General features: G+C 51.6%; 5 protein-coding genes across 5 annotated transcripts; 3 read left to right on the forward strand and 2 right to left on the reverse strand.

Annotated features, from left to right (window-relative positions):
* Nucleotides 1–934: 934 nt before the first annotated feature.
* V8C40DRAFT_164009 (translation initiation factor eIF5) lies at nt 935–3,158 on the forward strand. The gene is made up of 2 exons (XM_083211512.1): nt 935–2,488; nt 2,552–3,158. The coding sequence occupies exons 1-2, from the start codon at nt 1,505–1,507 to the stop codon at nt 2,837–2,839; spliced, it is 1,272 nt and encodes a 423-aa protein (XP_083076496.1). The 5' UTR covers nt 935–1,504; the 3' UTR covers nt 2,840–3,158.
* V8C40DRAFT_237956 (THO complex subunit 1 transcription elongation factor-domain-containing protein) lies at nt 2,996–6,172 on the reverse strand. The gene is made up of 5 exons (XM_083214345.1): nt 5,644–6,172; nt 4,806–5,588; nt 4,588–4,743; nt 3,633–4,532; nt 2,996–3,553 (listed from the first exon to the last, which is right to left on the reverse strand). Exons 1-5 carry the CDS (start codon nt 5,926–5,928, stop codon nt 3,305–3,307), a joined length of 2,373 nt encoding a protein of 790 aa, XP_083076497.1. The 5' UTR covers nt 5,929–6,172; the 3' UTR covers nt 2,996–3,304.
* Nucleotides 6,173–6,349: 177 nt separating this feature from the next.
* On the forward strand, nt 6,350–11,307 carry V8C40DRAFT_237957 (RNA helicase aquarius). Its single transcript, XM_083214346.1, has 5 exons — nt 6,350–6,821; nt 6,886–6,986; nt 7,052–7,438; nt 7,505–10,588; nt 10,649–11,307. The coding sequence occupies exons 1-5, from the start codon at nt 6,538–6,540 to the stop codon at nt 11,110–11,112; spliced, it is 4,320 nt and encodes a 1,439-aa protein (XP_083076498.1). The 5' UTR covers nt 6,350–6,537; the 3' UTR covers nt 11,113–11,307.
* A 3,804-nt stretch (nt 11,308–15,111) lies between these two features.
* V8C40DRAFT_285565 (uncharacterized protein) lies at nt 15,112–20,017 on the forward strand (the record flags this gene model as incomplete). Its single annotated transcript, XM_083222393.1, has 4 exons — nt 15,112–15,705; nt 15,772–19,419; nt 19,487–19,836; nt 19,909–20,017. The coding sequence occupies 4 exons, from the start codon at nt 15,112–15,114 to the stop codon at nt 20,015–20,017; spliced, it is 4,701 nt and encodes a 1,566-aa protein (XP_083076499.1).
* A 1,102-nt stretch (nt 20,018–21,119) lies between these two features.
* On the reverse strand, nt 21,120–26,288 carry V8C40DRAFT_237962 (DNA-directed DNA polymerase alpha catalytic subunit POL1). The gene is made up of 4 exons (XM_083214347.1): nt 25,767–26,288; nt 25,599–25,702; nt 23,262–25,535; nt 21,120–23,200 (listed from the first exon to the last, which is right to left on the reverse strand). Exons 1-4 carry the CDS (start codon nt 26,062–26,064, stop codon nt 21,443–21,445), a joined length of 4,434 nt encoding a protein of 1,477 aa, XP_083076500.1. The 5' UTR covers nt 26,065–26,288; the 3' UTR covers nt 21,120–21,442.
* Between the last annotated feature and the right edge of the window lie 112 nt (nt 26,289–26,400).

The raw sequence follows: 26,400 nt of genomic DNA on the forward strand, positions 1-26,400 counted from the left end.
CCTCTGCTCTCTTTCTCTCTGCCCCAGTACAGTGGCATGATCTTATTCCATCCGTCTCCGCTATATCCACGGGCACGTAATAGCTCAAAATGTGCGTCTCGGCCGGCTCTCCGCACGAAATCTAGGGCACAAGCATGATCCCATCTCGTGCGCCATCCGCCATGCCTCGTGCCATCCTGCAGCTCCGTAACATAAAGTCGTGGGGCAGCAGCCAGTCGCTGGGACTTTTTTTTTTTTTTTTACAGACGACCCCCAAGGCTTGTATTTACTACTAGTACCTAGTAGTATCAAATTACTGCAAGTGAGCAACCGCCGTCCCAGAAGCGCATTTGAGCACACGTTCTTCCTCGGTAGGCCAGACATGCTTCGTATGCCGCGTCTGCCGCAGATTCTCCGAGCCAGCGAACCTAATGCACGCACTCTGCGTCTGCACAACGCACATGTAGATGTACCGGTACGCGCGGTCGAGCGCTAAAAGGCCCCAGCACCAACGCGCTGAAGACGCAAGTGATGCCCTGCTGTCAGTGCTGTCAGTGGTCCAGGTGGTCCAGTTGGTGCTGCTTTAGCGGATGGTAGCGCCCAGCCAGTTTAACGTTTCGGTACCTGTACTGTAGCGCACCGGATTTTAGCCTCCGATTCCTTCCACTAGGCTTCCTTGGTCCTTCTCCAGCCCGTGATTCACCACAGCAAAAAAAAGGAAAAAAGAAAAAAAAACCTAAGGAAAATAATAATCCGCTTTGCTGACAACTCTGCCCCCACTTGGAATCTCTGCCTGATTCAAAATCCCAGCAGCCTCTTGACATTTCTTCTTCTTCTTCCCTTTTTCCCCTCATCACAACTCGTCGTCTCTCCAGAGATTGCATCTGTCAGATTCCCCGAGCATCTTGTCTCGCCCGCTATCCAGCCATCTGCCAGGCCTGCTGACTGTCTTGCCGGTCGCAGCGCACTTTTCCCCCCAGTTCTTTATTTTTCTCCTCGCCTCCACAGCTACCAGCACACAAAAAAATATCAAAAGTCGAACAGACAGAGAACCCCATTCTTCGTCTTTTCTGCTCTTCTGGCCAATCTCCTAGATTGTCTGTCTAAGCATTCTGCCCACTTAGCAGCTCATTGCCGGTACATTGTTGTTTATGTATCAGCACGATTCCGCCTCCGTATCCAGACGTTTCTTCACGCTGCAGTTATTTCGCATACCGCGGAAACCTAGCAGTCCCGATATTAGATCTGACGGTTGATATTCCCCTCGATTAACGATCCGAGTTCATGCCTGTCCCACTGCAATCGCGAATCTGTCCGGTCCGCCCTATGTCCAGTACGCATAACTGTTGAGTTGTTCAGCTTCCCTTTGGTCCTCGACTCGCCCGCTCTATCCGGCGCCAATATACCGTTTCGAGCCTCTTGATGCATATATCTCCGTCCCAGGAATAATCCCAGCCCTCGTCAATTCAATCCCCACAGACAAACCTCAAGCATCCCATTCTGCCACCCTTTTACAACCGCAACCATGGCTCTCGTCAACGTTCGTCGCGATGTCAGCGATGCCTTCTACCGCTACAAGATGGAGCGCCTCCAGACCAAGATTGAAGGCAAGGGTAACGGTATCAAGACCGTTGTCGTCAACTTGTCCAGCGTCGCCCAGTCTCTTGCCCGCCCCGGTTCTTATGTCATCAAGTACTTTGGTTTCGAGCTGGGAGCTCAGACCAACATCGACCCCAAGGACGACCGTTGGATCATCAACGGCGCCCACGATGCCGCAAAGCTTCAGGACCATCTTGATGGCTTCATCAACAAGTTTGTTCTCTGCAAAAAGTGCAAGAACCCTGAGACCGACGTCGTCATCAAAGACGACCACATCGTGCTCGACTGCAAAGCCTGTGGTCAACGGACCGACGTTGATCTCCGCCTGAAGCTTAGTGGATTCATCCTCAAGAACCAGCCCAAGAAGGGAAAGAAGGACAAGGCCGAGCGCCGTGCCGCCAAGAAGGCAAAGCAGAACGGCCACGCCAAGGAGAACGGCCAAGGCAGTGGCGAAGATGGCTCCGAGAATGGCTCCAACGATGCCGCCGAGAACGGCGACGTCAGCGATGACGAGTTCCAAAAGGTGCAGCTTGAGGCAACCACTGCCGCTACCAGCGCCGAAGTCGAGGTTAAGGACGACGAATGGGCTGTCGACATGAGCGCCGAGGCCGTCAAGGCCCGTCAGGCACAGCTCCCCGGCGAGCTCAAGCAGAAGCTCAACATTGGCGACGACGAGGATGAGGACGGCGAGGGCGGTGGCAACACCGTCTACGACGAACTCGGCAACTGGATTGCCGAGCAGGCTGAAGAGAAGGGCGGCATTGACAAGGTCGATTCCATCAACATTTATGTCAAGGCCAAGGAGCTTGGTATCGAGGCCAAGCACCGAACCGTCCTGGTTCTGGTGCAGACCGTCTTTGACAAGAACATTGTGGCCCAGATTCCCAAGCGCGCCAGCATGCTCAAGCAGGTGAGTTTTACACACAGCTTTTTTTTTTTTTAATTAATTAGTTTACTAATGTCTCTTGTCCAGTTTGTTACTTCCGAGAAGCATGAAAAGGCCCTGCTTGGTGGTACTGAGCGCCTGATTGGCGGCCTCAGCAAGGAGAACCCTGACATGATCCAGCAGGTCGTCAAGATTCTGCAACTGTACTACCACCACGACCTCATCACCGAGGAGGTCGTCGTCCCCTGGGGCTCCAAGGCCAGCAAGAAGTACGTCGACGTGTCTACCTCTCGCAAGGTCCGCAAGGCTGCCGAGCCCTTTATCAAGTGGCTCCAGGAGGCTTCTGAGGAGGAATCCTCGGAAGAGGACGAGTAAAATCGCCCTCCTTTTCACTTGGCAGACACGTCTCCTGTTTATCCTCCACCATTACGTACTAGATTGAAACTTGTGATGTGGCAGGACAAAGAGGCCTCAAAAACCTGCCAAGGAACTGGCACAGAGAAACCTGGATTGATCTTATCAAAGACTCTGTTGCCTCATGATTTTATATTTGTATCGGGCTTGTTGTAACAACCGGACTTTGTGTATTTAGCTAGATTGTTTATTAATCGCAAAGTGCCCAATTCCACTCTTAACACAAGAACTGTCGTGTCGTTGTGTTGTCCGTCTTATATGATGAAAATCTTATGTATCCCAATTTGACGCCCTTGGGTATTTAGACCCGCTCTGTAGCATTTGAAACATACAGCCATTAACGCAAAAAAAAGAAGAAGCTCCCTTTTAAATCCTAATCCCGCCATCATCGTACATGTGTCCATTGTGCATTCCTTATAAAATCTCTCACGCCTCTTCTTCGCCATTTGCAGATGGGGCATCAGCCATGTTCGCATCGCCGTTGGTCTCTGCGTCAGCTTCTTCTCCCTTGAAAATGAACTCGCCAATACTAGTTGCAGTCTCTTCGACATCGCCTTCATCCACAATGATAGTGTCGAAAAGGTCCTTGGTCTTTTCCTCATCGACGTCCTCGGAGGAAGATTTGATGAAGATGTATCGTGCTGAAAAGTCCATGTCTTTGGCGAATTGCGCGGCCTAGAGGAGTTAGCGATATGTTGTAAAGCATTGAAAACAAGGGAGGAGAAGAGGAATAAGGGGGGATATGTGTACATACCTCGAGATCAAGCTCAACGATGGGAACTTTGCCCGTGTCGACGACAGCATCAACGGCCTTTGTGCTCGTGCCATAGTCTACGCCGTCACGAGTGCCATACTCGATGAGTCTATCGCCGTCTCGTAGCTGATTGAACTCTTGGGCCTTGACGAAATGGAATGTCTTGCCATTAACTTCGTCCTCGGCGGGTTCGCGCACAGCGTGTCGCACGACAGGAGCAAAGACGCCCTTGTGCTCGCTCATGAGCTTCTCCCTCAGGGCTGATGTTGCGACGCCAGAGGATGCAGATAGGATGATCGGGTCGCGATTGCTGGGCATGTCTTCCTCGCTCGCTGTCGGCTCAGCGTCTTCTTCATCCTCGTCTCCTTCAACGTCGTCTTCAAAAATGATGTTAATCTTCTTGGGGTCGTCGATCTTGTCAAAAGACGCCAGCTTGAACCGCGACGCTATCCGAAGTGCTCTCCAGCTTTTGCTCGCCTTGCCCGCAACAGCCGCGGCCTTGGTCTCGTTATTCGTCGGCATGTCAATCTCAAAGTCGTCATCCGCGATTTTACTCTTGAATCCATCAAGTTCAGGCAACTGATAGCGTTCCGCAGACTTTAGCTCCTCCATCGCCGAACCTTCGTCTTCGTTTGCCAAAAAGTCGAGCGGCACGGCATTCAACGGGTTTGGTCTCAGGCGCTTATTCGTCGCCATCTTCTGCGCGGCATCCTTTGACTCGACGAAGCTCGCAGCTGACACCGGGTCACGCTGGATAGGCGGACAACTGGCCATCTTCCAAAAGACCCAGTTCTTGTCCCTAGCCAGCACTGTTTCTACCATGCGAAAAAAGTATGGCCCATCACTTCCTTGCTTGAGATAGTCTGATATTACCTTTTTCATGTCGGTGGCCCACTTTGTCTATAAGGAAGTTGAGTATATGAGCAGGAGAGATTACATAGGGTAGAGCTCTTACATTTTCCTCGTTGAGTTGGTCTGGATAAATGACCGACTTGTTGGATACGTTAATGTTGGTTCGCTTCTCTCTTTCCTCTTTTGATAGCGAGAGGAGAAAGTCTGTGATGATAAGAGCCTGCACGAGAACGTGTCGTCGGAAGGAGAGGTCGCTGATCTGTATGAGTCCGATTGTTAGATTTTGTCAAGTAGATGCAAATGTAACACCGAGATACTTGCCTCAAGCTGGAACAAATCCTTGCTAGTAAGATACTTGGGATTAAACGCCTCTGGAAGCGTCTCGGTTCCGTCGTCGTCCCTCTTTCGCTTCAACGTCCGCTTAAGATTCTCCATCGACTTTGAGGAATATATGCTGTCTTCATGGATAGCCTGGAACGCGCTGATCGTGGATTCCAAGCTGCTCTTGAATTTCGTGAAATGACCAGCATCGAATAGTCTCAAGGGTTGACTGAAGCTCTCTTGTAAAGACCAAAACAAAGGGTAGAGTGTGTCGGGATCCAGGGCTTTGCTTGAATCCTGCGCGCCATTCTTTCCGCCAGTCTTGACGTCGCCTTGCTCCTTTGGAGTATCATTGGTATCGACTTCCATTTTACTGTCGTCATCTTCTGCTGTTTCAAACACTGTCACGTTCTCAACGTGGTATTCTCCTCGAAGGTTGACAGAGCTCCTGTCTCCCAGAGGGAAACTCTGAAACATAAAGATGAATACTCTTCCACAGAAAGCCGTATCTTCAGCGCGTGAGAGTCTCCGCAACAACTCATTACAGCTTCGAAGAATAACAAGGTTCTTCTGCTTGAAATGCTTGGCCGTGATGCGCTCTCGTCTTGATTCGAGATAGTCGAATATTTTGCGACATCCCGCAATCGTCTGGCTGTCGAGGAGCTCTTCCACAAGCCAGAACAGCAGCGCGGGGTCGCATTGGCCATCGTCTGAGAGTATTGAAAGAATATCCAGCAGGTTCCACATCTTCACAAACTCTGGACTATCAATTGAAGTTGTCGCCTTCATGGATTAGTGTTGGACGTCTGGGGCGGGCAAAAGGTTGCTCTCGGCTTACGATTAACTTGCTGAAGAAATCGCGAGCCGCTGTTTCTACAAGGGCAAACTGCCGTGATCTGAGTGTGTCTGGAGGCGCATTGTTCTCTGTGCTGCCCGCGCTCTTGGGCCGGGTGAGCGAAGAAGAAACTCGGTCGTGGATGTTGGCAAAGTCGGATTTCGCGAGAGCAGGCTCGATGGTTGTCGTTTGCTTTGCCGCTGAGGCTTCGTCTAGAAGCTCTGTGAGGAGTCGTCCGAATGCGCCCACGGCTTCGACGCCTGGGTTCTCTATATCGAGAGCTGGCATGATGAAAGCAGCCGCGCAAGAGGCACAATGTTGGCCGTCAAGCTGGTCTGGAGCTCGACACGGATGGCTTGGTTGCCGAGCGGAGATATTTTGAATGCAGCGAAGCCGAAATTAATCGAAATGACGGATCATGAATTAGACGTAAATGAACTCGGCAGAGGCGATATTAGGGGGGCCGAGCGCGTTGCCCAGCAAACAAAACGCTATAGAGCAGAGATGATGACAAGAGAAAGTCGTCGCGAATGGCTCCAGGATAAGATGCGAGATGGGAAGGCTGAAGACCGCTGATGGCCCCCGTAGTTCCAGGCCACTGCAGGTACAAGCATCTGCCGCGGTGGCGTCGCTAGAGATCAGGTACTAGCCGCGAGAAGATACTTGTGCCGCTACTGCTCAGCGGGCCCGCAGTGCGCAAGGCTGAAATTTTATGCACAGGGACCAGTAATTCCATGTCCGTCTGCCAGGCGTGGACTCTCAACTTGGCTGCGCTTTGTATGACCTCGCCGTCCCGTCTCAAGCTTCACCAAAGCTCAAGCTCAAGGCACGAGCTTGTCCTGCAAACGCCGGTCGATCCATCGAGTCTTTTCCAGCCCATGACGCGACACCCTCGCAATGCCTAACGCGAAGCGATCCAAAAGCTCTGGCGGGCGAGCTGCGGCCACACGCGAGCCGCCAAAAGATACGACAGACGGCCGCCCGACGCCAGCAGAGGTGGAGGAGCAGGAGCATCGCTTTGTGCAGGTTGCACGGCAGCATTGGCTGAAACCCGGCAAGAAGACGGCAAAGGTCAAGGTCAAGAACGACGTCATCAAGCAGGGCATCTGGGACGTTCTGGAGCAGGATGGCTTCTCGTATAAGCTGCTGCTGCTGTTGGAGAGTCTGCAGACGTTGGAGAGGTATGGCTGCCTTCAAAATTTCTGGGATTTGGTGTGGGAAATCAGTTCTAACGCGGTGGAATAGCTATCTGTGGCCTGGGTATTCTGAGCAAGCGTCCAATTACCACGTCTTGATACTGGCATTAATATGCAACGTCAAGAGACGAGAGCACCTCGAGACATGGAGTAAGTTTGGCAGAATTGGTCCCCTTCTGAGCTGTGTCCGACAAGAGACTTACGGTACAATCCAGAAATCTTTGAAGAGAGGCCCGACGACTTCTCGTCCCTCTTCCGCCGCATCCTATCCATGACCCTCGACAGAACATTGTCGACGACGCTGCGAACACACCTCCTCTGCTTTCTCATCCACGCCTTCCAGAGCCTAGACTGTACCATTGTCAGGAAAGAATGCGCTCCTTTAGTGTCGATTGGCATCTGGCATAACTTGTCCACCGAGAAGTGTCAAGAAGCCCAGCTTGACTCTTCGCCCCATCTCAGAAAGGCTTGGAGGGCTGCTCAGAAGCGATATGACGCCGCAGACGAAGCTACCAAGGCACGGCTGAGATTTGAGCGTTCATGGCTTTACACCCTTATCCTTGATTTTATCAATCAGCTGTACAACGAAAGCAGCAAATCAGGTACGTCAATAGGCAGCTGAAGTACTCATGTCTACCCATGTTCGCCAAGCTAACCTGTTTCTATAGACCAGACGCTGCTCTACTGCGAACGATTTACTGAATTCATATCTGACTTGCAAAGCCAATTGCCAACGCGGCGTTACGTCAATGCCCTGGTCCAAGATTTACATCTCACTCCTCTGATGAGACTGTCTCCGCTATACAACGATGCCGGCAGCGCTCTGCTGCGTGACCTCCATGCACTGCTCTCTCACTACACATTCTTCGCTATTGATGACCAGAGTGGCATCCAACTCACCAAAACAGAGGCCTTTGACCGGCATTGCTCATTGCTGGGCAAGCTTCAACGGATTGCTCTCAAGCATTTCAAGGACAAACTCACCATTTTAGCCTTGTCAAACTACGGGTCTATTGACAAGCGAGAAGAATTGATATCACATCTTGATCCCCTCACCGACGATGAGCTGCTCGATTTGGTGAATCTTTTGGATCTCAGGTCTGCATATCCCGAAAGCCTCAACTTGACCATTGACCGAAAATTCCTCATCGAATTCCTCCTTACTACCTTTGAACGGAAGAAGACCTTCCAGGAGACTGCCCGGAGAATAAGCATAGTCCCGACCGAAGATACCTTGTTTGACGACAACTTTCAACGGGCGGATTCTTACGATGGTTCACATCCCCTAGCCCTTCCGAAGCTCAATCTGCAATATCTCTCAGTTGGTGATTTTGTTTGGAGGGCACTAGTTTTATATCGCTGTGAATCCTTTTATGGAATCCGCAAGGACATCGAGGCCGCACTGCGTCGTCTTCGCCCAGAAGTCAGGCGGCCCGGCGAAACCCATTTTGCAGGCTTCTCGAAAATGGCCATGCCCATTGCCAAACCAACAATACTGGAAGTCGTCCCCGCGCTCGTTGGAGATGACAAGCCATCCCTGGTCAAGGCCGAAGTGTCTTTCGATGCTCGACGCCTAGGAGATGGTGTGCGCAGGGAATGGGACACTCTTCGACCTGGCGATGTTGTCTTTTTATTGGCGATTCATCCCTCCCCTTCAGCCGGCCAAACTGCCGCAAATGGTAGCAAACCGGCCCAGTCAGAGGCTGAAAAGGCCGGTGCCTTGACGGTGAGATCTGCTGAAGTGGTTCACACCACTGATGACAGAGGCCGACACGCCAGGGAAGGGGGTGAGCGCCTGGACCAGAGACGTCGTATCCAGTTGAAGCTGGATTCAGCAACTTATGCACACGATGCTGAGCAAGCGGCAGCCGGCAAGCCTGACGTATATGCAGGTATTAACCTGCTTCTACGACGCAATAAAAGAGAAAACAACTTCAAGCCGGTTCTGGAAGCCATTCGTACTCTCGTCCTGTCGGAAATGCCACTGCCTACATGGCTTCATGAAGTATTCCTAGGTTATGGCGACCCAGCCGGCGCACATTACAAAAATCTGCCCAACAGGCTCAAGACGATTGATTACAGGGATACCTTTTTAGGCTGGCAGCATCTGGTCGAAAGCTTACCTGGCAAGACGGTCGAGCCTGACGATAACGTTACCGGAAGCTTTGGGCCGCCGTACGTTCTTGAAGCCGTCGATAAAACAGAGGAACCCCAGAGCGGGAAGCCATCCAAGAAACGGCGGCGCGATGCTGAACCAGCACTGCTTTCGGAAGTGGAAACCCTCAAAGTTTCAACCTACTTGCCTCCTAATAATGGACCTTACCCCATTGACGCACCCAAGCAGAACACAGTACGGTTTACTCCGGCTCAAATCGAGGCCATCATGTCTGGATCTCAACCTGGGTTGACTGTGGTTGTTGGTCCTCCGGGTACAGGCAAGACAGACGTTGCCACACAAATCATAAACAACATCTATCACAACTTTCCAAACCAAAAGACACTACTCGTTGCCCACAGCAACCAAGCTCTCAACCAGCTCTTTGCCAAAATCATTGCACTGGATATCGATGAGAGACATTTGTTGCGTCTTGGTCATGGTGAGGAAGATTTGGACACTGAAGGCAGCTTCAGCAAATACGGTCGTGTTGAGTCGTTTTTGGACAACCGAGACAGGTTTCTGTATGAAGTAAAGAAGCTTGCAGCAAGCTTGGGAGCTCCAGGAGCGCACGAGAACTCGGCCGAAACCGCAGGCTACTTCAACGCCGCCTACGTTGAGCCAGCTTGGGCCAAGTTTCTTCTGGTAGCGGAATCTAGTGCATCCACTGCCTCTGATATTGTGCAGAACTTTCCCTTTCACTCCTACTTTTCGGACGCTCCCCAGCCCCTGTTCCCGCAGGAGGCAGACCGAGCACAAGTCTTGGGTATCGCTCAGGGCTGTTACCGCCACATTAGCAAAATCTTTTCCGAGTTGGCAGATATTAGGCCCTTTGAAATTCTCCGCCGTGAGAAGGATAAGGCCAACTATCTCCTCACCAACGAAGCCCGGATTATTGCAATGACGACGACTCATGCAGCAATCAGGAGGGGTGAGATTGCGGCCCTTGGATTCCACTATGACAACGTCATCATGGAAGAAGCGGCTCAAATCACCGAGATTGAAACGTTTATTCCTCTTGCTATGCAAAAGCCCGTCGACGGTGAGTTGCCACTACAGCGAATTGTGCTATGCGGTGACCACTTCCAAAATTCCCCGGTTATCCAGAGTTTGGCTTTCCGGCACTATGCCAACCTTGAGCAGTCGTTGTTCTCGCGACTTGTTCGACTAGGCGTGCCAACGGTTACTTTGGATCAGCAAGGTCGTGCTCGGCCATCCATCGCCAAGTTGTACGAGTGGCGTTATCCAAAGCTCGACAACCTCCCCGACGTTCAGACTAACCCAGAGTTCTTGCGGGCAAATGCTGGCTTCAAGTACGACTTTCAGTTCATCAATGTCCCCAATTATAAGGGGCGTGGCGAAGCTGAACCGACACCGCACTTTATTCAAAACCTCGGCGAAGCTGAGTATGCGGTGGCCATCTATCAGTATATGCGACTTCTCGGATATCCTGCGGACAAAATCACCATACTCACGACGTACGCTGGCCAACGGGCTCTGGTAAAAGATGTGCTTTCCCATCGATGCGCAAACCCCATTTTTGGTCTCCCCAAGGCTGTTGCTACAGTCGACAAATACCAGGGAGAGCAAAATGATTGTAAGTTTATGCTTGTCATTGAACATGCGAAAAACTAGACACTAATGGCTGCTTTCTTAGACATTATTCTTTCTCTGACTCGCACGTCGCGAGTGGGCTATCTTCGCGACGTCCGTCGTATGACTGTGGCCTTTTCTCGAGCGAGACTAGGACTCTACGTCCTCGGACGCCGAGAAGTGTTTGAAGCCTGCCCCGAACTCCGACCAGCGTTTGATGTGCTTTTACAGCGTCCCGACAAACTCATGTTGGTGACGGGAGAGTTGTTTCCAACTGAGCGGCAAAGCACAGACGAGGACGGCCCTGTGGAAGGAGAAGTGGTCATGGAGGGCGTCGAGCATATAGGGCAGTATGTGTTTGAGATGACGAATACAAGGATACAGCAGCTGCAGGCTGAGCAGGGCGTGCTGATGGACGCTACGATTGATGAGGTGGAGGAAGATGGGCAGGAGGGGTATTACGATGAGGAAGATGAAAAGACGCTGGACCCGGATATTCTTGAGGTTCGAGAGGGAGAGGCGAACTAGGCATCGCGTTTCCGAAGGGCATAGAAAAATGAAATGATATGGCATTGAGAGAAAAAAGAAGAATAAGGGATTAATTGAGGATGGGGGTGGTGTTCAAAGGGGGGTTTTGTATCGAGAATATGAAATTGCACATTTTGTTTGGAGGGAACGTGTTGTTTGCTTTCTTCCCTTTTCTTTTTTTAGACTATGATATCGCAAAATGATGAAAGATTTCTGATGCTTTAGGTTGTTCGGAGAAGATGAGCATGTGATTTGAAATGGTTGCGTGGGGGATGAGATGAAGTGCGTCACTTGAAGCGGGTGATCTGCGACCTGCAGATGGTTTGGTTCTTTGATATTGCAGTTGGTGATTGAAGAGGGTAGGAACTTACCCGGGAGTAAATAATTGGCATAGCATTTTGCATGGAAAAGGACGTGGATCATGATATAATAGTATGTATGCACACATGCTTTTTTTTACTATTGAAGACGTGTAAGCGTTGATATTATCCATTTTCATGAAGTTCATAAATCTGGAGGTTGCTGATATTCCACATTCAAACCATCCTATTTTCTGGCCAAAGCGAGGCATCACGAAAAGCCCGGCATTTCGGAATTACTACTCCGTATTTGTCTCGGCGAAAAGGATGTCGAGGATCCCGAATTGTCATCAGCTGATGGGCGGGCGGCCTCAGGTTACTTTCCAACTGATCTGTACTACCGAGACTGGGATGGGGGATTGACAAACTGATGGTGGTATAGGCAAAAGGTCCATAGCGGGTGACGGTATTTTCCATTGGCATCAATTTCATAGGTAAGTGACAGTGCGGTATTGCTGCTGGGACTTTAGGTAGATGTACGTTGTGTTTATTCCAATCTTTTAGTTCTGCTTATGTTCATTTCCTTTTTCTATATTCTATGATGGCAACCATGCACAACAGTGTTACCTCTTGAACAATGCTCTAAACAATGGATATTATTTAATACCATCAACTGCAGACAGTGCCCTAAAAGAGGGGTTTCGCACATGGCTCGCCAAGAACAAAGAGTTCTAGTGATGTTGAGCGCTGAGGGAAGAATTAGAAACTTTTTTTTTTTAGTCATACACACACACCCTGGGGTAAGTGAACTAAAATAGTTGTCTTGTATCTTTTTGCGTTTGCATGTGGTGAAATGAAATGGCCCGTTTAGCGGGCTGCTAATCAAGGCGCTTATTACGGGCGATGGCAGTGATTGGGCTGCTTTGGTGCTTTGGGCGGTGGTTTTTGATGGACTTCGCACGTTTTGAATGTCTGAATGTCACCTTTCATTTCGCTGGACGGGGTTCATTATTTGTGTTCGAGGACGTTCAGATGTATGCCCTCTATTCATATACTGCAGATAAAAGAAGATGAACTCTGTATGAAAAGATACCTGCTACCTAGTACCCTATTGGGATGCTCTATTCTAGTACAGAGTAAGATATAATCCGTCAGCAAACCCGCCCGTAGCCATTGTTCCCCCCTCTGCTGTTTTCTTTTTTCTTTTTTTGCTGGGCCTGGTGGAGATGACTTTGGAAAGCTGAAAAAAAAAAAGAACGGAAAAACAAAACAAAATGTGGCGTAGTACAAAGAAGAGGTACGTACCAATGGGCCGGAATGGCGGGAACCAACTTGGAACTTGCAGCAGCAGAATTACCGTCTCAGCTCGAACCAGGTACCAAGTACCCCAGTACTGCAGCTCACTCTTCATTCATCAGCTACTTCAACCTCAAAACTCAATGTCTGCTTTGTCGAAGATACCTATTATATGCTCCTTTCATATTGAGAAATCTCATTCTATGGACACAAAGACGTTGATATAAATCTCAAAGTATATAATGATTGAAAGCACAGTACAAAGGGGCCCTGAAAATACTATTGGACTCTATGTAGGGACAAACGCCGCTGGCTCGCACACCGCTCACGGCAGAGTAGCCTGCGAATCTCCCTTGAGCTGACTGCATGATACAGCACTGTTCATGGAACATGAAACTGCAGCATGCATTTTTGTTATGCATCTTCAGGCCCGGTTTCTATATTCTCGCCTGAACCTGGACGGTGGCTTTGTTGTTGACGTGGCCCAGCTACTGTGCAGGAGCCCGGAGTATAAACCGCGCTTTGTTAACGCCGACAACGCCATTTGGAAATAAGGGTAGAAAACCCGGCAGCTCTGTGGAAAGCTTCTAAAGTGGAATGACTAAAATTAAAACAATGTAGGGCATTGCCAAACAATCTACCTACTAGGTAGTCTTGCACAGAGGATTTGTCGATGAGTCAGTGCCCAACAGCGAATGTCACATGTGATTCTCTGTCTCAAAGACGGGGATCCTGGGGAAGGCTTCCTCCGCAGGCACCAACGCCACATGAATGGGCTGTGCTAAGGGGAGATATGTTGCAATGATTCAATGAGATGATTGTTCCCCATGACCTTTGAGAGCTTGTTAAAGACGAGAACTTGGGACGTTTTTACGATATGTATTCTGGACTTTAACGGCGCAGAGTCGTAGGGTTGAGGGATGAAGTTAAAGTCACGTGCTGATAACATCAAGTAAGCCTACGTCTTGTCGTTGACGATCCATTCCCTGCCGTTTGCCCAGCAAGTAGATCATCATTAATCTTCATGTGTTGAGCAGTTTGAATGGGTAATTTCTAGAATATTATACAAGTAGATGGACTATCGGATCGGTATGTGCTGTGGTCATGGAAATAAGAGGCAAAGCTACCTTAGTCTCTGGTATATCCCCAAGCCATCAAAAATGACATGGATGACAGGATCGACGTAATGCCACCATGAATGAACTACCTCCTACTGGGTAAGTGGCATTTGCAAACCCTGGCATGAGTAATGGTTCAAAAGAGAGTGCGTCACCAACGACGAGCAGTGAACAAGAGTTTGTTTCCGCCTTGTTTTAGGTTAGGCACAGTTTACCTAATACACTTTTGGCCGTGGGGAGATTCCGAGATGCTGGCGGCGCAGAGTTTCCGTGATGCGGACAAAGTTCTGTTTGTTTGTCTGCTATCTATAGTACAGTATGTGTTCAGGAGAGTTCATTGTTTGCCCTGCCAACCAGTGGCGGTGGGAAGCAGTTGTGTTTTCATATCAAGAGCAGCAAGCCCGATGCATTTCTCTTCCGCATTCACACAGAATCATCTACAGCCAGACATCAAAATCATACCAAGACACAAACACGCTCTCATATTCCTTCTTCTCTGGTAGTATTACCAAGTCAGATACCAGACAATCACCCGCTATCATTACATGGTACCGTCTGGGTACTTGACACGCCCGCAAACCACCCGCCAGGCCTCAAGTACCCGGAGCTTCCCGCTCAACCCCTCCAAACCAAAAAAGCTGGAAAAAACCCCAAGCGGCGTGCGTGCAGCAGGGAAAGAAAGTCCCAAGTTCCCTAGCGCCACACCCCTCCTCTTAGTGGCCACTGCCCCTTCCGCCCACATCCATATCCTAATTCCTGCTGCCCAAAATTTTCTTAGAAAACCTCCTCTCCAACCCTCACCACTCCAGAATCATCCAGTGGCCGGTGGAATCTCCCTTCTCACCTGGTCCTTTTTCCTCATAGCATTGAGCGTCTTCTGCAGCTTCGGTAACAGAAGATCGATTTCATTGCTCTCCTTTTTCTTCGGACGCCGCGCGGGATCGTAGCCAGCCAGAGCCTACGGTCGTTTCCCCCACCCGGTCGCTTTCTTTGTCGCTCTCCGTCTCGACCAAGCCAGGCTCGCCTCCCGGTCGAACGAACGAACGAAGCAATATCCTCTCTTGGGCTGTGTTCTTGATTTACTTCGAGAACAGTCTTTTTTTTCAGAGAGCTCATCTCTCAGGGATCGTCTCAACGAGATCTGCGGAAAACTCGTCCCGGCTTTCGTTTTTTTTTTTTTTTTTTGGCCCTCACTTTTGGCCCCGCCACCAGACCAAAAAAAAAAATCAAAAATCAAAACACCAACCAATCCTTCGTTTTCCGCATCGCGAATCGCCTCTCCCCATATGACGTCGCCTGCGAACCAGCAGACTCCGATCCCGGCGACCACCACCAACGCTCCTACGGCAACTTCATATGCCTCCGCAGCAGGTGCGCCAAAGAAGTCCGCTCAGGCGCCTGTAGTTGCGCCCACCTCCAACGCCCCCCTGGTGGTTGGCTCCTCTGCCCAGCCGGCACAGAATGCCAAGGCGGCCTCATCGCCTTCTCCAGTAAACGGCAAACAGGCCGTTCCTCCCGCAGTCCCGGCCGTCGCCCGCGGCTCTTTCAACGGCTCCGGCCCCGATCACCTTCGAAAAGGCTCCGTCACCATGGCTGCCAACGGCCCTAGCGGCTACGTCGCCAATGGTGGCTCCATTGGCGGTGCCAAGTCTGGCATCCAGTTTGGCTACGACTCGCCCGCCATGGGACACAGCACTCCTCACGTCGGCCACTCTGCTCCCATCCCGGTCCCCGATGCGAACAACAACCACCGAGTGCCCTCCCCCGCCCACTCTCCTGCTCCTATCCCGCAGCCCTCTGCTAGCGGTGGCCGACCTCCGTCTAGCCTGCAGCAACCAACGAACCAGATGACCTTTGGCAGCCTTGGTAGCGACGGCGATGTAAGCCCCAACCCTCAACTTAGTCCTCCAACTTGATGACAACAACTAACCTAACAATGCTTCTAGCGCCACATGAGACAAGGCTCTGTGCCTCCCAACTCGACCCTGGGAAATCAGGGCACACACTTCCGCCGCGAGTCGAGCCATTCCGTCCAGAGCGACAGCAGCCGTGGCAACTTTGGCCCTCAGAACAACCGACCGAACAGAGGCTCCTTCAACCCCCATGCCACTCAGTTCAACAACCAGATGGGATTCCCTCCCAACAACCAGTTCCGACCTCCGGGCCAAAACCGTGGCATGCCTCCTCCTTTCCAGCCCGGCATGACTCGACCCTACCCGAACTCGCCTCAACCTGCTCGGAGCCCTGCTCTCGCTACCCTCAACCCTTCGCTCCCCGGCACGCCGAATATGCCTCCCGCGACGATGCAGCCCAACATGGCCATGCAGAACCCCCCCGCATATCACTATCCGCCACCGATGGCAGCTCCTCATCAGCAACAAGTACAGTACCCCTTTCCTGCAGTAGCAACCAAAGTGAATTTAAAGCCCAGCATCAAAAAGATAAAAGGCCGTCGTGAGCGCGACGGACCTCTTCAAACGGGACGCCCCTTGAATTCCGCGCGCGAGCCATGTACCAGCGATGTTTTGCAGCAGCCGCAACAGCAACCGCAACAGCAGCAGCAGCAGAATCAACATCGTATGGTTGGCAGTGGCCAGCGTGCAGATACAATGTGGCGTCACGAAAAGAACAACATGCGTCCGGTTTCTAGTGGAATTCCAAAGGACTGCCCTCCTCCCTCTGTCCCCCTTGTCAACCCCCCAAGCCACCCAGCTTCGCTTGACCTTTCTCCTGAAAACGGAGGATTTGAACTCTGGCTAACATGGAAGAATCAGACTTTCGGTTTCCCCCCGCAGCAGTTTGGCCAGCCCATGCCGTACTACCCCGGCGGGATGCCATACATGGCTCCTCAGCCCGGCGCCCAAGCTTACAACCAGCAGTTTGCCCCCCCTACTTACCACCAGCAGAGCCACAGCATGTCCCGATCGCCCTCGCAGCCTGAGCGACCGGTTAGCGCCAGCCAGCCTAGCCAGCCCGCTATTGTCTCATCAAATCCCGGAGCCCTGAACTCTCAGCCAAAGCCCAACAGCTTTATCAAGCCCAGGAAGAGTGCCGCGGTTCAAATTAAGACTCTTTCTGGCGAGGTTGTCGATACTTCAACTTTCAAGCAGCCGGCTTCTCCCGTGCCCAGCACTCACCAGACCAAGACTCCTCCCGTCGTCGCAACATCTACTCCTCCCCAGCAGAAACTCGACACGCCCACTCACACCCGCACAGACAGCCAATCGCCGTCAAAGACAGCTAAGGAGATCCAGGATGAGCTGAAGGCCAAGATCCAGGCTGAGATCAAAGCCGCTGCTGCTAAGGCCGCCGCCGGTAATGATACCAAGCCCAAGGAAGAGGAGAAGAAGGAAGTGGTAGAGGAGCCAAAGGCCGAAGTCAAGCCAGAGGTCAAGCCAGAGGTCAAGGCCCAGCCCGAGGCAGCACCCGAAGTCAAGCCCGAGGAGAAGAAGGTAGAGCCTGCCGAAACCAAGGTGGAGGTTAAGCCTGAGGCTAGGCCTGAGCCTCAACCGGAGGCTCCCGCCAAGGTCGAGACGCCAGCCCCTGAGAAGCCTGCCGAGGCTGCCAAGACTGAGGAGGCCCCGAAAGCAGAGGAGCCGGCCAAGACTGCCGAGGAGCTTGCTGATGAAGAGCTTGACCGAATCATCCGGGAGATGGAGGAAGCGGACGCCAAGCGTGAGGCAGAGGAAGAAGAGCGCCGCAAGAAGAGGGATGCTGAGAAGGCCGCTGCTAAGGCCGCTGAGGAAGCCAACAAAAAGACCAATGCCGAAGAAGCGGACCGCAAGCTGCGCGAGCAGGAACGCGAGATGGAGAGACTCGAAGAAGAGAAGGAGAAGCGACGAGAAGCTGCCGAGTCCTCTGGAAAGTCTCTCTCCGTTGCTGAAGCCCTTGCTGCGATGCGTACTGGTGGTGATGACCAGGGCAAGAAGGACGAGTCTGCTGAGTCTGTTGCTGATAAGCTCGCCGACATGAGCATTGGCGACAAGTCTGCCGATGCTGCTGGCCAAAAGGAAAAGCGCGTCGCCAAGCCCGCCGCTCTCAACCTGGCCCCTATCAAGACCAGCGCCGTGGAGCCACCTCAGCCCAGTGCTGCTCTCCAGTCTCTGAAGTCGGCTCGTTTCCTCCAGGTTATGGATCAAGACATTTACCCCGAGGGTATCAAGTCTCCTAACCCGGCCCTCAATGCCGCCGTTGCGAAGAAGGGCAAGACATTCAAATACGACGCTGCCTTCTTGCTCCAGTTCCAGAAGGTCTTCACTGAGCAGCCTTCGCTTCAGTTCGGCCAGCAGATTAAGCAGCTGATTGGTGATGGTGATGGCAACCGATCTGCATCGCGGGGCCAGACCCCCAGCTCTGCCAGGCAAGGATCTCGTGGTGGAGGCGGTTTCCCCGGCGGCACGTTTGGCGTTCCCACTGGACGCACTCTGCCTCCAGGAACCACATCTGCCGACCGCATGGCCATTGCCAGTGGCACTCTGCCGCGGCCTCAGGTCAACCCGATGGCGTCCTTCCAGCGTCCCGGCGCTGCTTTCCCTGGATCCTCTTCCATGTCTCGCACCTCTTCCCAGAACATGCGCAACATGCCCAACTCTCCGCGCCAGTCCAGCAGATCCACTCGTGGTAGCCGACGCAACGACAATGCTGCCAAGGAAGCCCAGGCTGCTAAGACCATGCCTCTTACTGCCGGCATGGAGGTCAAGCCCATTACCATTTCGGCTACTGGCTGGAAGGCTTCCTCCCTTGGCAAGGCTCCTACCGCCGCTCCTGTGCCTGGCTCTGGCCAGCTCCTGGACCCTGAGACGGTTCAGCGAAAGGTCAAGGCTGCTCTCAACAAGATGACGCCAGAGAAGTTTGACCGCATTGCGGACCAGATCCTCGTCATTGCTTCACAGTCAAAGGATGAATCTGATGGACGCACGCTGCGCCAGGTCATCCAGCTCACCTTTGAGAAGGCCACCGACGAAGCTCACTGGGCTTCCATGTACGCCAAGTTCTGCAAGCGCATGCTTGAGACTATGAGCCCTGATATTCGCGATGAGAACATCAAGGACAAGAATGGCAACGTCGTCAGCGGTGGTAACCTCTTCCGCAAGTATCTCTTGAACCGATGCCAGGAGGAATTCGAGCGTGGCTGGACGTCCAACCTGCCCGAGGCCCCCGAAGAGGACGCCGACAAGAAGACTGGAGAGGCTGCTATGCTGTCTGATGAGTACTACGCCGCCGCCGCCGCCAAGCGACGAGGCCTTGGTCTGGTTCAGTTCATTGGAGAACTGTTCAAGCTGGGCATGCTTACTGAGCGTATCATGCACGAGTGTGTACACAAGCTCGTCGATTATAAGGGAATTCCCGACGAGGCCGAGATCGAGTCACTTTGCAAGCTGCTTCGCACTATTGGTGCCAACCTCGACGAGACCGACAAGGGCCGTCCTATGATGGACATTTACTTCCAGCGTATTCAGGGAATGGCTGATCTACCCGAGCTACAGAGCCGTATGAAGTTCATGCTCATGGATGTCATTGATCTCCGAAGAGCCCGCTGGGTGTCCAAGGAGGCCAACAAGGGCCCCAAGACCTTGGACGAGGTTCGCGCGGAAGTGAGTTTCAACCCCCCTTTCTCCCTTCTACCCTTTTCTATGGAAATACTAACCAAGATTAATTTAGGCCGAAGCTGCACAAGCCGCCAAGGCTCAAGAAGCCGCACGAACTACCCAGCGAGGTGGTCCTGGAGGCCGACCTCCTGTTGGCCGTGGCGATGCTCGAAACTTCTCTGGAAACTTCAGCCAGCCCGTCAGCAACCAAGTTGGCATGGACGACCTCAGACGTCTGAAGGGCTCGTCTGTCAACCGAACCTCAAGCTCAAACGTCACCCTGGGCCCCGCATCTATGCTATCCTCTCGTAGCAACAGCGGACGCCGATTTGGACCAGGTGGCGCTCTTGGTCGTCCTGGCGATGACTCCAACAGCTCGTCCCGCGCTGGAACTCCTGGCCCAACAAGCTCTAATGCTTTCAGGTAAGCATTCCCGGCTCCTCTTCTCCCCCCTATCAAACACACCTCATACTGATACTTGTTTTCTCTCTCTAGCTTGCTAGCCACTATGGATAATGACCACCCGGCCTCCCCTCCGTCTGCTGGACCCTCGCCTCTCATGTCAAAGGCAGTCCCTGCCAGCGACAAGAAGGACAATGAATAAAAAGACCCATTTCTTTATTCTCGGTGTCTCTGCATTTTTGGGGGGAATAGACTCGGCGGGGTTGTGTTTTTTTTCTTGCATTTACAAGGCTTTCATGCGACGTTTTCACTAAAAGTTTGAGCACGCATTTCACACGCGATACCTTTGCCCCATAGACCATTTGACCAATCGAGTGGACAGATGTGGCCTCCCTCAAAAGAAGGAGATAGGGGGCACTTTTTCTCTTTTTTATTTTACTATTTTCTACCGTCTTCCGGCCTAGGGATTCACCATGCCTTCTTATTCATGATTGTGTTTATACCTTCTTCTAATGTCCCCTTTGGTGTGCTCCAATTCTTAATGTTGAGTGGCTCGGAAACGAGAGAGAAAAAAGGACACAGTTGATGTCTTCATCTCTCAGCATAAAAAGGACATGCGTCGATAATATGGACGCAATGCAATGCCCCCAGCTGTCAGTTTTGAGGCCAATCGGCGAGATGATAGAATACGCACACCCGAGACCTTGTGAAGGGGGGAAATGAAAGCACAAATGGGATGCGTTCTGTGTTTGGAAGTTGACGAGGGAATTTCAAGACGCTCATGGTTGACACAAAAAGGCACAACTGGATGGATGGCTAATAACTTTGTTTGGCCGAACAAAATGACGATGTATTTATGAAGGAGTGTGTGCAAACAAAAGGGGGGCCGGAGGAGGATAAGACAGATTCGGAACGGAATATGGTGTGTGGTTTTACAAATTGGGGATGGGAGGTCTTGATATCTGATATTTATTCCTCATGTTGCCCTTGAGCCAAATTTCTCGTTTTGCAGACTTTTTGTGCCTTTTTTTTTTTTTATCTCGCCATGTGTACTGTGTGTATGTCTGTATGTTGATGAATGAGACATTTGGGTGATAATGCTGAGTGGTATGAGGTCCACGTATATGACTCCTTTTAATTATCATCATTGTTTTAACTCTGTTTTCTCTCTCTGATTCTTCACTGGGGGGTTGCATGTGAAGGATTAGGTAAAAGTTCGCGTTTTTGATCTGGTGAGATACCGGATGGATAGTTCATCTAATAGTATGGGCATGAAGTTGTCCTGATCGTATGGGCATGAAGTTGTTCAAATTGTTCATTATTTCAACCACACATTCTCCTCTCTATACGTGATATAAGTATTTCTAATTCTTAAATGACTTATCATGTATACAATATTCATTCAGTTCTTGCTTTGATTACAATTGTATAAAACGTCTCCCTAACCAATATCAACATAGCGGAAGCCAAGTCTTGCCGGAAAAGCATGATATATCCCAAGTCCTTAAACTCCCAAAGCGCCCATGAAACCTCATCCCTCAGATCTGCATAATCAATAATCTTGCCCTTCTTTTCTCTTCTTTTCTTTTCTTCCCCATCATGATTGCCTTTTCATCTCGCCCACTTCTCATGAGGCAGCAGCAACAGCAGTCGACACAGAGCCCAGCATCTTGCTAAATCCAAGCTTCGTAAACAGCGTGTCCATGGCAACCCATTGTCTACCACACTTATCCAAATACTTGTCAACAACCGTCTTGACAGTGGTAAAGCGTACACGGTTGTGCTCTGCCATCGCCCGAATCTTCTCCCGCTCTTGCGCCGTCAAGTCATTGTTAGCATCACCAGCTTTAGTCTTTGCCTTGTCTACATCCCACAAGCTGGCAAAGTAAACCAGCTGGTTATAAATTGCCTTTTCGGTATACTCGTAAAACATCTTGCCAGTGCAGTCACGCGCCAGCCCCTTGGGTCCCAAACAGCATGTGCCGTAGACGCTCATCTGCCGAGTACGATTGCCACACTGAGGATCATTACAGACGAGCCAGCCTTCGTAGTACCGGGACGTCTGGAGGCGAACCGCATGTTCAACCTGCGCTACGACAGACAGCGTAGGAATAACTGCGCCGCAGCCAGGGCAGGTGACGCCTGCCGCAGTAACGCGATCAGGGGAGCCCACAAGGCCCTCAAAGTCAGATGTAGCTTTGCATTTGCGACAGCGGAGAGAGAGGCGTTTACAATCGACGAAACGGACCTCGTCGGGAATCTGAGACTCGAGAGGGTGAATTTCAAGATCGTCGCTTGAGCCGCTCTGTTGTGTTTGAGTAGAGGTATACCGGCGAACGTCCAATCCCAGTTGTTCAGCTAGCTGTGATGTCGAGGTACCCGCAATATTGGCGCAAAGACGCTCTACAGGCGGGAAGATCTGCTTGGCAATGTACCAGTCCACATCAGGCTGTAGAGAGGGATCGGCCTTGAGGTCTGGCGGAGCATAAGCACGCTTCGGCGCAGGTTCTGAGCTTTGGCTGGTGCCCGTAACAATGTAGGAAATCACGTCACCCTTGCGGACGGTTTTACCCCTGGCCATGTCGCGGAGGGCGACTTGCACTTGAGGCATGGAGTCGGCATTGGGATATTCCTTGGGGCCCTTTCCGAGCTGCGTATAGATGGTGTACTTGGGCACGGGGATGGCAAAGTCACGCATCTTGGTGGCAATATCGCGAAGATATTCGTGGATGCGGGCCACGGAAACCTCGATGTCGTCTCCAGACAAAATGTCATCAAGCAGATGCTTGGAGACTTCTTTGGAGAGCGCGCAGTACTCACGACGCCTCATATCCAAACCTTTCACCTCCATCTTCTCGATGAATTTACCATCCTTTTCAATCAGGTTAATGGCAGCATACTTCTTCTTGGCTTGCAACAAGATACGGCGGAACACATTGTCAATGTCAATTTCCAGCAGCCTGTACTGTTCGTTGACTGCCTTCTTGAACTCGTTGCCGACTTTGAAAGCGTCGGCAACGTTGTCAACGTTGGCATTGATCATGACGGAATCCGTGTCACCGTAGATGACCTGCAGAGATTTACTCTCGGCAAGATCCTTGGTGCTGCGCAGAATTTCTCGGCCCTTGTGTGTGGTCAAGATGGCCAGGGGACGAGCATAGAAACGGGACCGGGTATAACCCAAACAACCGTACATGGAGTTGGCTGTAAGCTTCAAGGCCAGCTGTTTAATGTCCCAAGTAGCAAGCTCTTCGGCCGTGGCCTTTTTATCTTTCATCAGATTCTTGACTTGGCGACGACGGCTGACGAGTGTAGCAATGAGTCTAGGGAGGATGCCCTGGTCCTGGTTGACAGGTACTTCGGGGACAGCGTCTTCATCCTCGGCCTAAGTGATTGATATTAGTAAGAGCTGTTTGGAAAAGAGGAATTTGTGAATGCTCTCTTACCGATGATGTTCTATCCACGGTGGTGAAGCAAATATTAAACTCCTGGATGATGGAAGGATATAGAGAGTTGAAATCCATGACAAGAACAAACTTGTCATAGAGACCCTTTTCTGGCTCAAAGACAAGACCACCCTTGTACTTGTCCTTCTTCTTGCCCTCGCCTCCCTCTTCTTCGGCGTTTTCCTCCTCGGCTTTTTGCCGTCCCTTGAATGTCTGCTTGTCGGGACATATGTACTTATTGCGGTGGAATTCGTGAAGGAGAATGTATTCGTTTCGCTCAGCGCGAGTACCGGTCAGGGTACGAGCCCAAGAGTTACCAGCCAAGTTAGTCAAGACCTTGGTGAGAGGCAGCAACTGCACACTGACAGCCAGCGCGGCAATATAGTGCGTATCAGCTTCCATATGGGTCACGTAATCCATGAGGCCCTGGCTCTCCTTAGCCCAGGTGTTGAGAGCAACTTCGTTATCAACATCACGGCGTCGGTTGTCACCCGTGAGATATAGGCTGCACATTTCCGTCAAGCTCCACGTCTGACACTTGAACATGGCAGATTTTCCTGCATCGTTGGCAAGATCACAAAGCAATCGGCCGGCCATGACTTGACGCTCAGCAAACACGTTACCGCCAACCTTGCCGATGGCGGATGGCCACTGGGTTCGTCGCAGTCTTCCGAGCCTCGACCACTGATGGACCTTTTTCTCAAACAGACGATGTAGGAGCACACTGTAATCGACACCTTCTAGCTGGTGACCAAGAATAACATCGGGATCCGCCACGTCAACCTGGGCCAAGAAGAAACTCAGCAAGTCGGATTCTTGCTTCTTCAAAACAATGGAACCCCGGTTTTTCTTCTCTGCGAGCGTCTTCTTTACGAGCGTGTCAAAGCCCATGGGAAAGGCCTGTCCGTGAGGTCGAATGACGGTAAACGTTCTGCAAGGAAGCTTCTCAGCGGGGGTTGTATCGCTGAGATGCACCTTCTCGTAGATTCGCGCACTAATGGCAAGGACTTCTTGCTTGTTCTCCTTGGCATTGAAAGCGGTTCGGAGAGCGATGCTCATCAGAGTCAACGGGGGCATATCCATGTTGTCAGAGTCGCTGATGGTCGACACCATGTTGGGGTGTTCAGCCAACACCTCGAGCTTGCAGTGAGAGGCATTCTTGATGGCACCAAAGTCGGCATCTTGGATCTTGAGCCAGCAAGGACCCATGATGTTCTTCCAAAGAACAAACTGCTCGAATAGAGCAGTGTTGGTGCCAAAGACGTGGGAAAAGGTTTCTCCCTTTGCATCCATGTTGATAGCAGGCTTCGTGTAGGGATACAAGAGTTTCATGTACTCTGCCTCCTTGGGAATCTCGGGCAGCTCAAAGGCGTATTTCCGCTCGCACTTTTTAATCTTGTACATGCCAACGTTCATTTTGGTCATAATCTCATCAACCTCGTCGTAGACTTCGCCCATGTTAACTTCCTCTCCGGTTTCCTCGCCATCTCGGACGCGCTGTTGACGGGGTAAAAAGTAGAGTTTTCTGAGAATATTGTCAATCTTGACAAAGCAGCTGACGTATGATTGCGTCTTCTTGTTTAGCACCTTGCCAAAGAGACAGAGACTGCCGTTGATTTCGGTGTAATCAGTCCAGAAGAAGTTCAAGGAGCCATCAGCCTCGATGGCGTCATTGTGGTCTATTTTGCCAATGCCTCTGGACTCTGACATGGGGGTGCTCACGACGTTGAGCTTCTCCGTAAGTTCGTTCCAAGATGTGGGATCGACAGAGACGTCTGGAGCCTTGATGGGGGACGAAGTCACAGCCGGCTCTTCCTTGATGATTTTCTTCACTGGTCGAGAAGCTGCCATGTTTACACTAGCAACCTTGACAGCTCCAGCGTGAGCAACCTCCATCATATCGTCATCGTCGTCGCTCTGTGGCTCTTGCTTTATCAGGGCCTTGCGTTGGGCGACCTTGGCAGCGGGAGAAGACGGTGCAGGGTCGCTCATGGGCATTTCTGCTGTGCCCATCGGCTCGTCATCAATCAAGGGTGCGAAATCGTTGTCGTCGTCGAAGCTCGCAGGTGCGGGCTCTGGTGACGGCAATCGAATATCAACCCGCTTCTGCTTCTTGTGACTGGGCTCTGGCGCAGGGGACAAGTCTCGGGGCCTGCGTCTTTCGCCTCCAGACCGTTCGACCTTTGATGTCCTTGGGGCTGGAGCAGGGATATTGGCATCTACCTCTCCGAGGAGGTCGGCAAGGAAGTCGTCGTCGGCCTTGGTCTTGGTAACCTGCAGTTGTGTTAGGTCATCTGGGGGGTTGTAGAACAAATATGCTGGATGGAGGTGCCATACCTTCGGTTTGGGTGCAGCTTTACCGGCGCCCTTGGTGAAGTACTCGCTGATACTGCGGTCGTTGGCATCCCGCTTGGCCTGCTCTTCCTCACGGCTCTTTTTAGCTGTGATTATGTTAAGCAATGGAAAGACCAGAAGAGAAAGAAACAGTTGCGATGCCTCACTCACCTGATTTGCTCGGCCTCCCACGCACCGGCAGCTCATTTTCTCCCTGGCTGTCCGATTCGTACTGCCGCACTCTGTCCCAGTCTTCGCGGCCGTCGTCGGCATAGCCCTCGCCATTGTCGTCGACCACAAAGTCGTCCTGATTCAGGCGATCCCGCACAATCTTCTTGTATCCGGCCTCATCCACCTCGTCATAGAGATCGTCGGCATCCTCAACCTGGTAGCTCTCAAAGGCCTTCTTGCCCGCTGCACGAAGGGCCTTGAGCTCGGCGAGCTTTGCCCGGCGGTCGACCTTTGGCATGGCGGAGTAGCTGTGGATTTTATTTTAGGGTATCATGAAATCGTAAAGGAATGTCGAGTCAAGGCCACACTCGCTGGTTGTGGTGAGAAAAAAGAGAGATGGGGAGAAAGAGGCAAAATGATGCCGTTTGAAATCCCAATTGTTTGTTGGAGGGTCCGCCTGTCAAGGTGAGGTACCTCCCACATGCCCTAGCTGGCATACACTGATCAGGTACTGTCAGGCGCGTCTTTACGCGTGAGTCGCGTTGTTACTCGACACGCTAAATGGCTAATGGACCTCGATTAATTGGCAGCCCGCCAAAGTGACGTGGGGCAGCTCACTGAATCTGATGTATGC

This window comes from Trichoderma camerunense, assembly GCF_050948025.1.
Source record: "Trichoderma camerunense strain CBS 138272 chromosome Unknown V8C40scaffold_4, whole genome shotgun sequence".
NCBI lineage: Eukaryota > Fungi > Ascomycota > Sordariomycetes > Hypocreales > Hypocreaceae > Trichoderma > Trichoderma camerunense.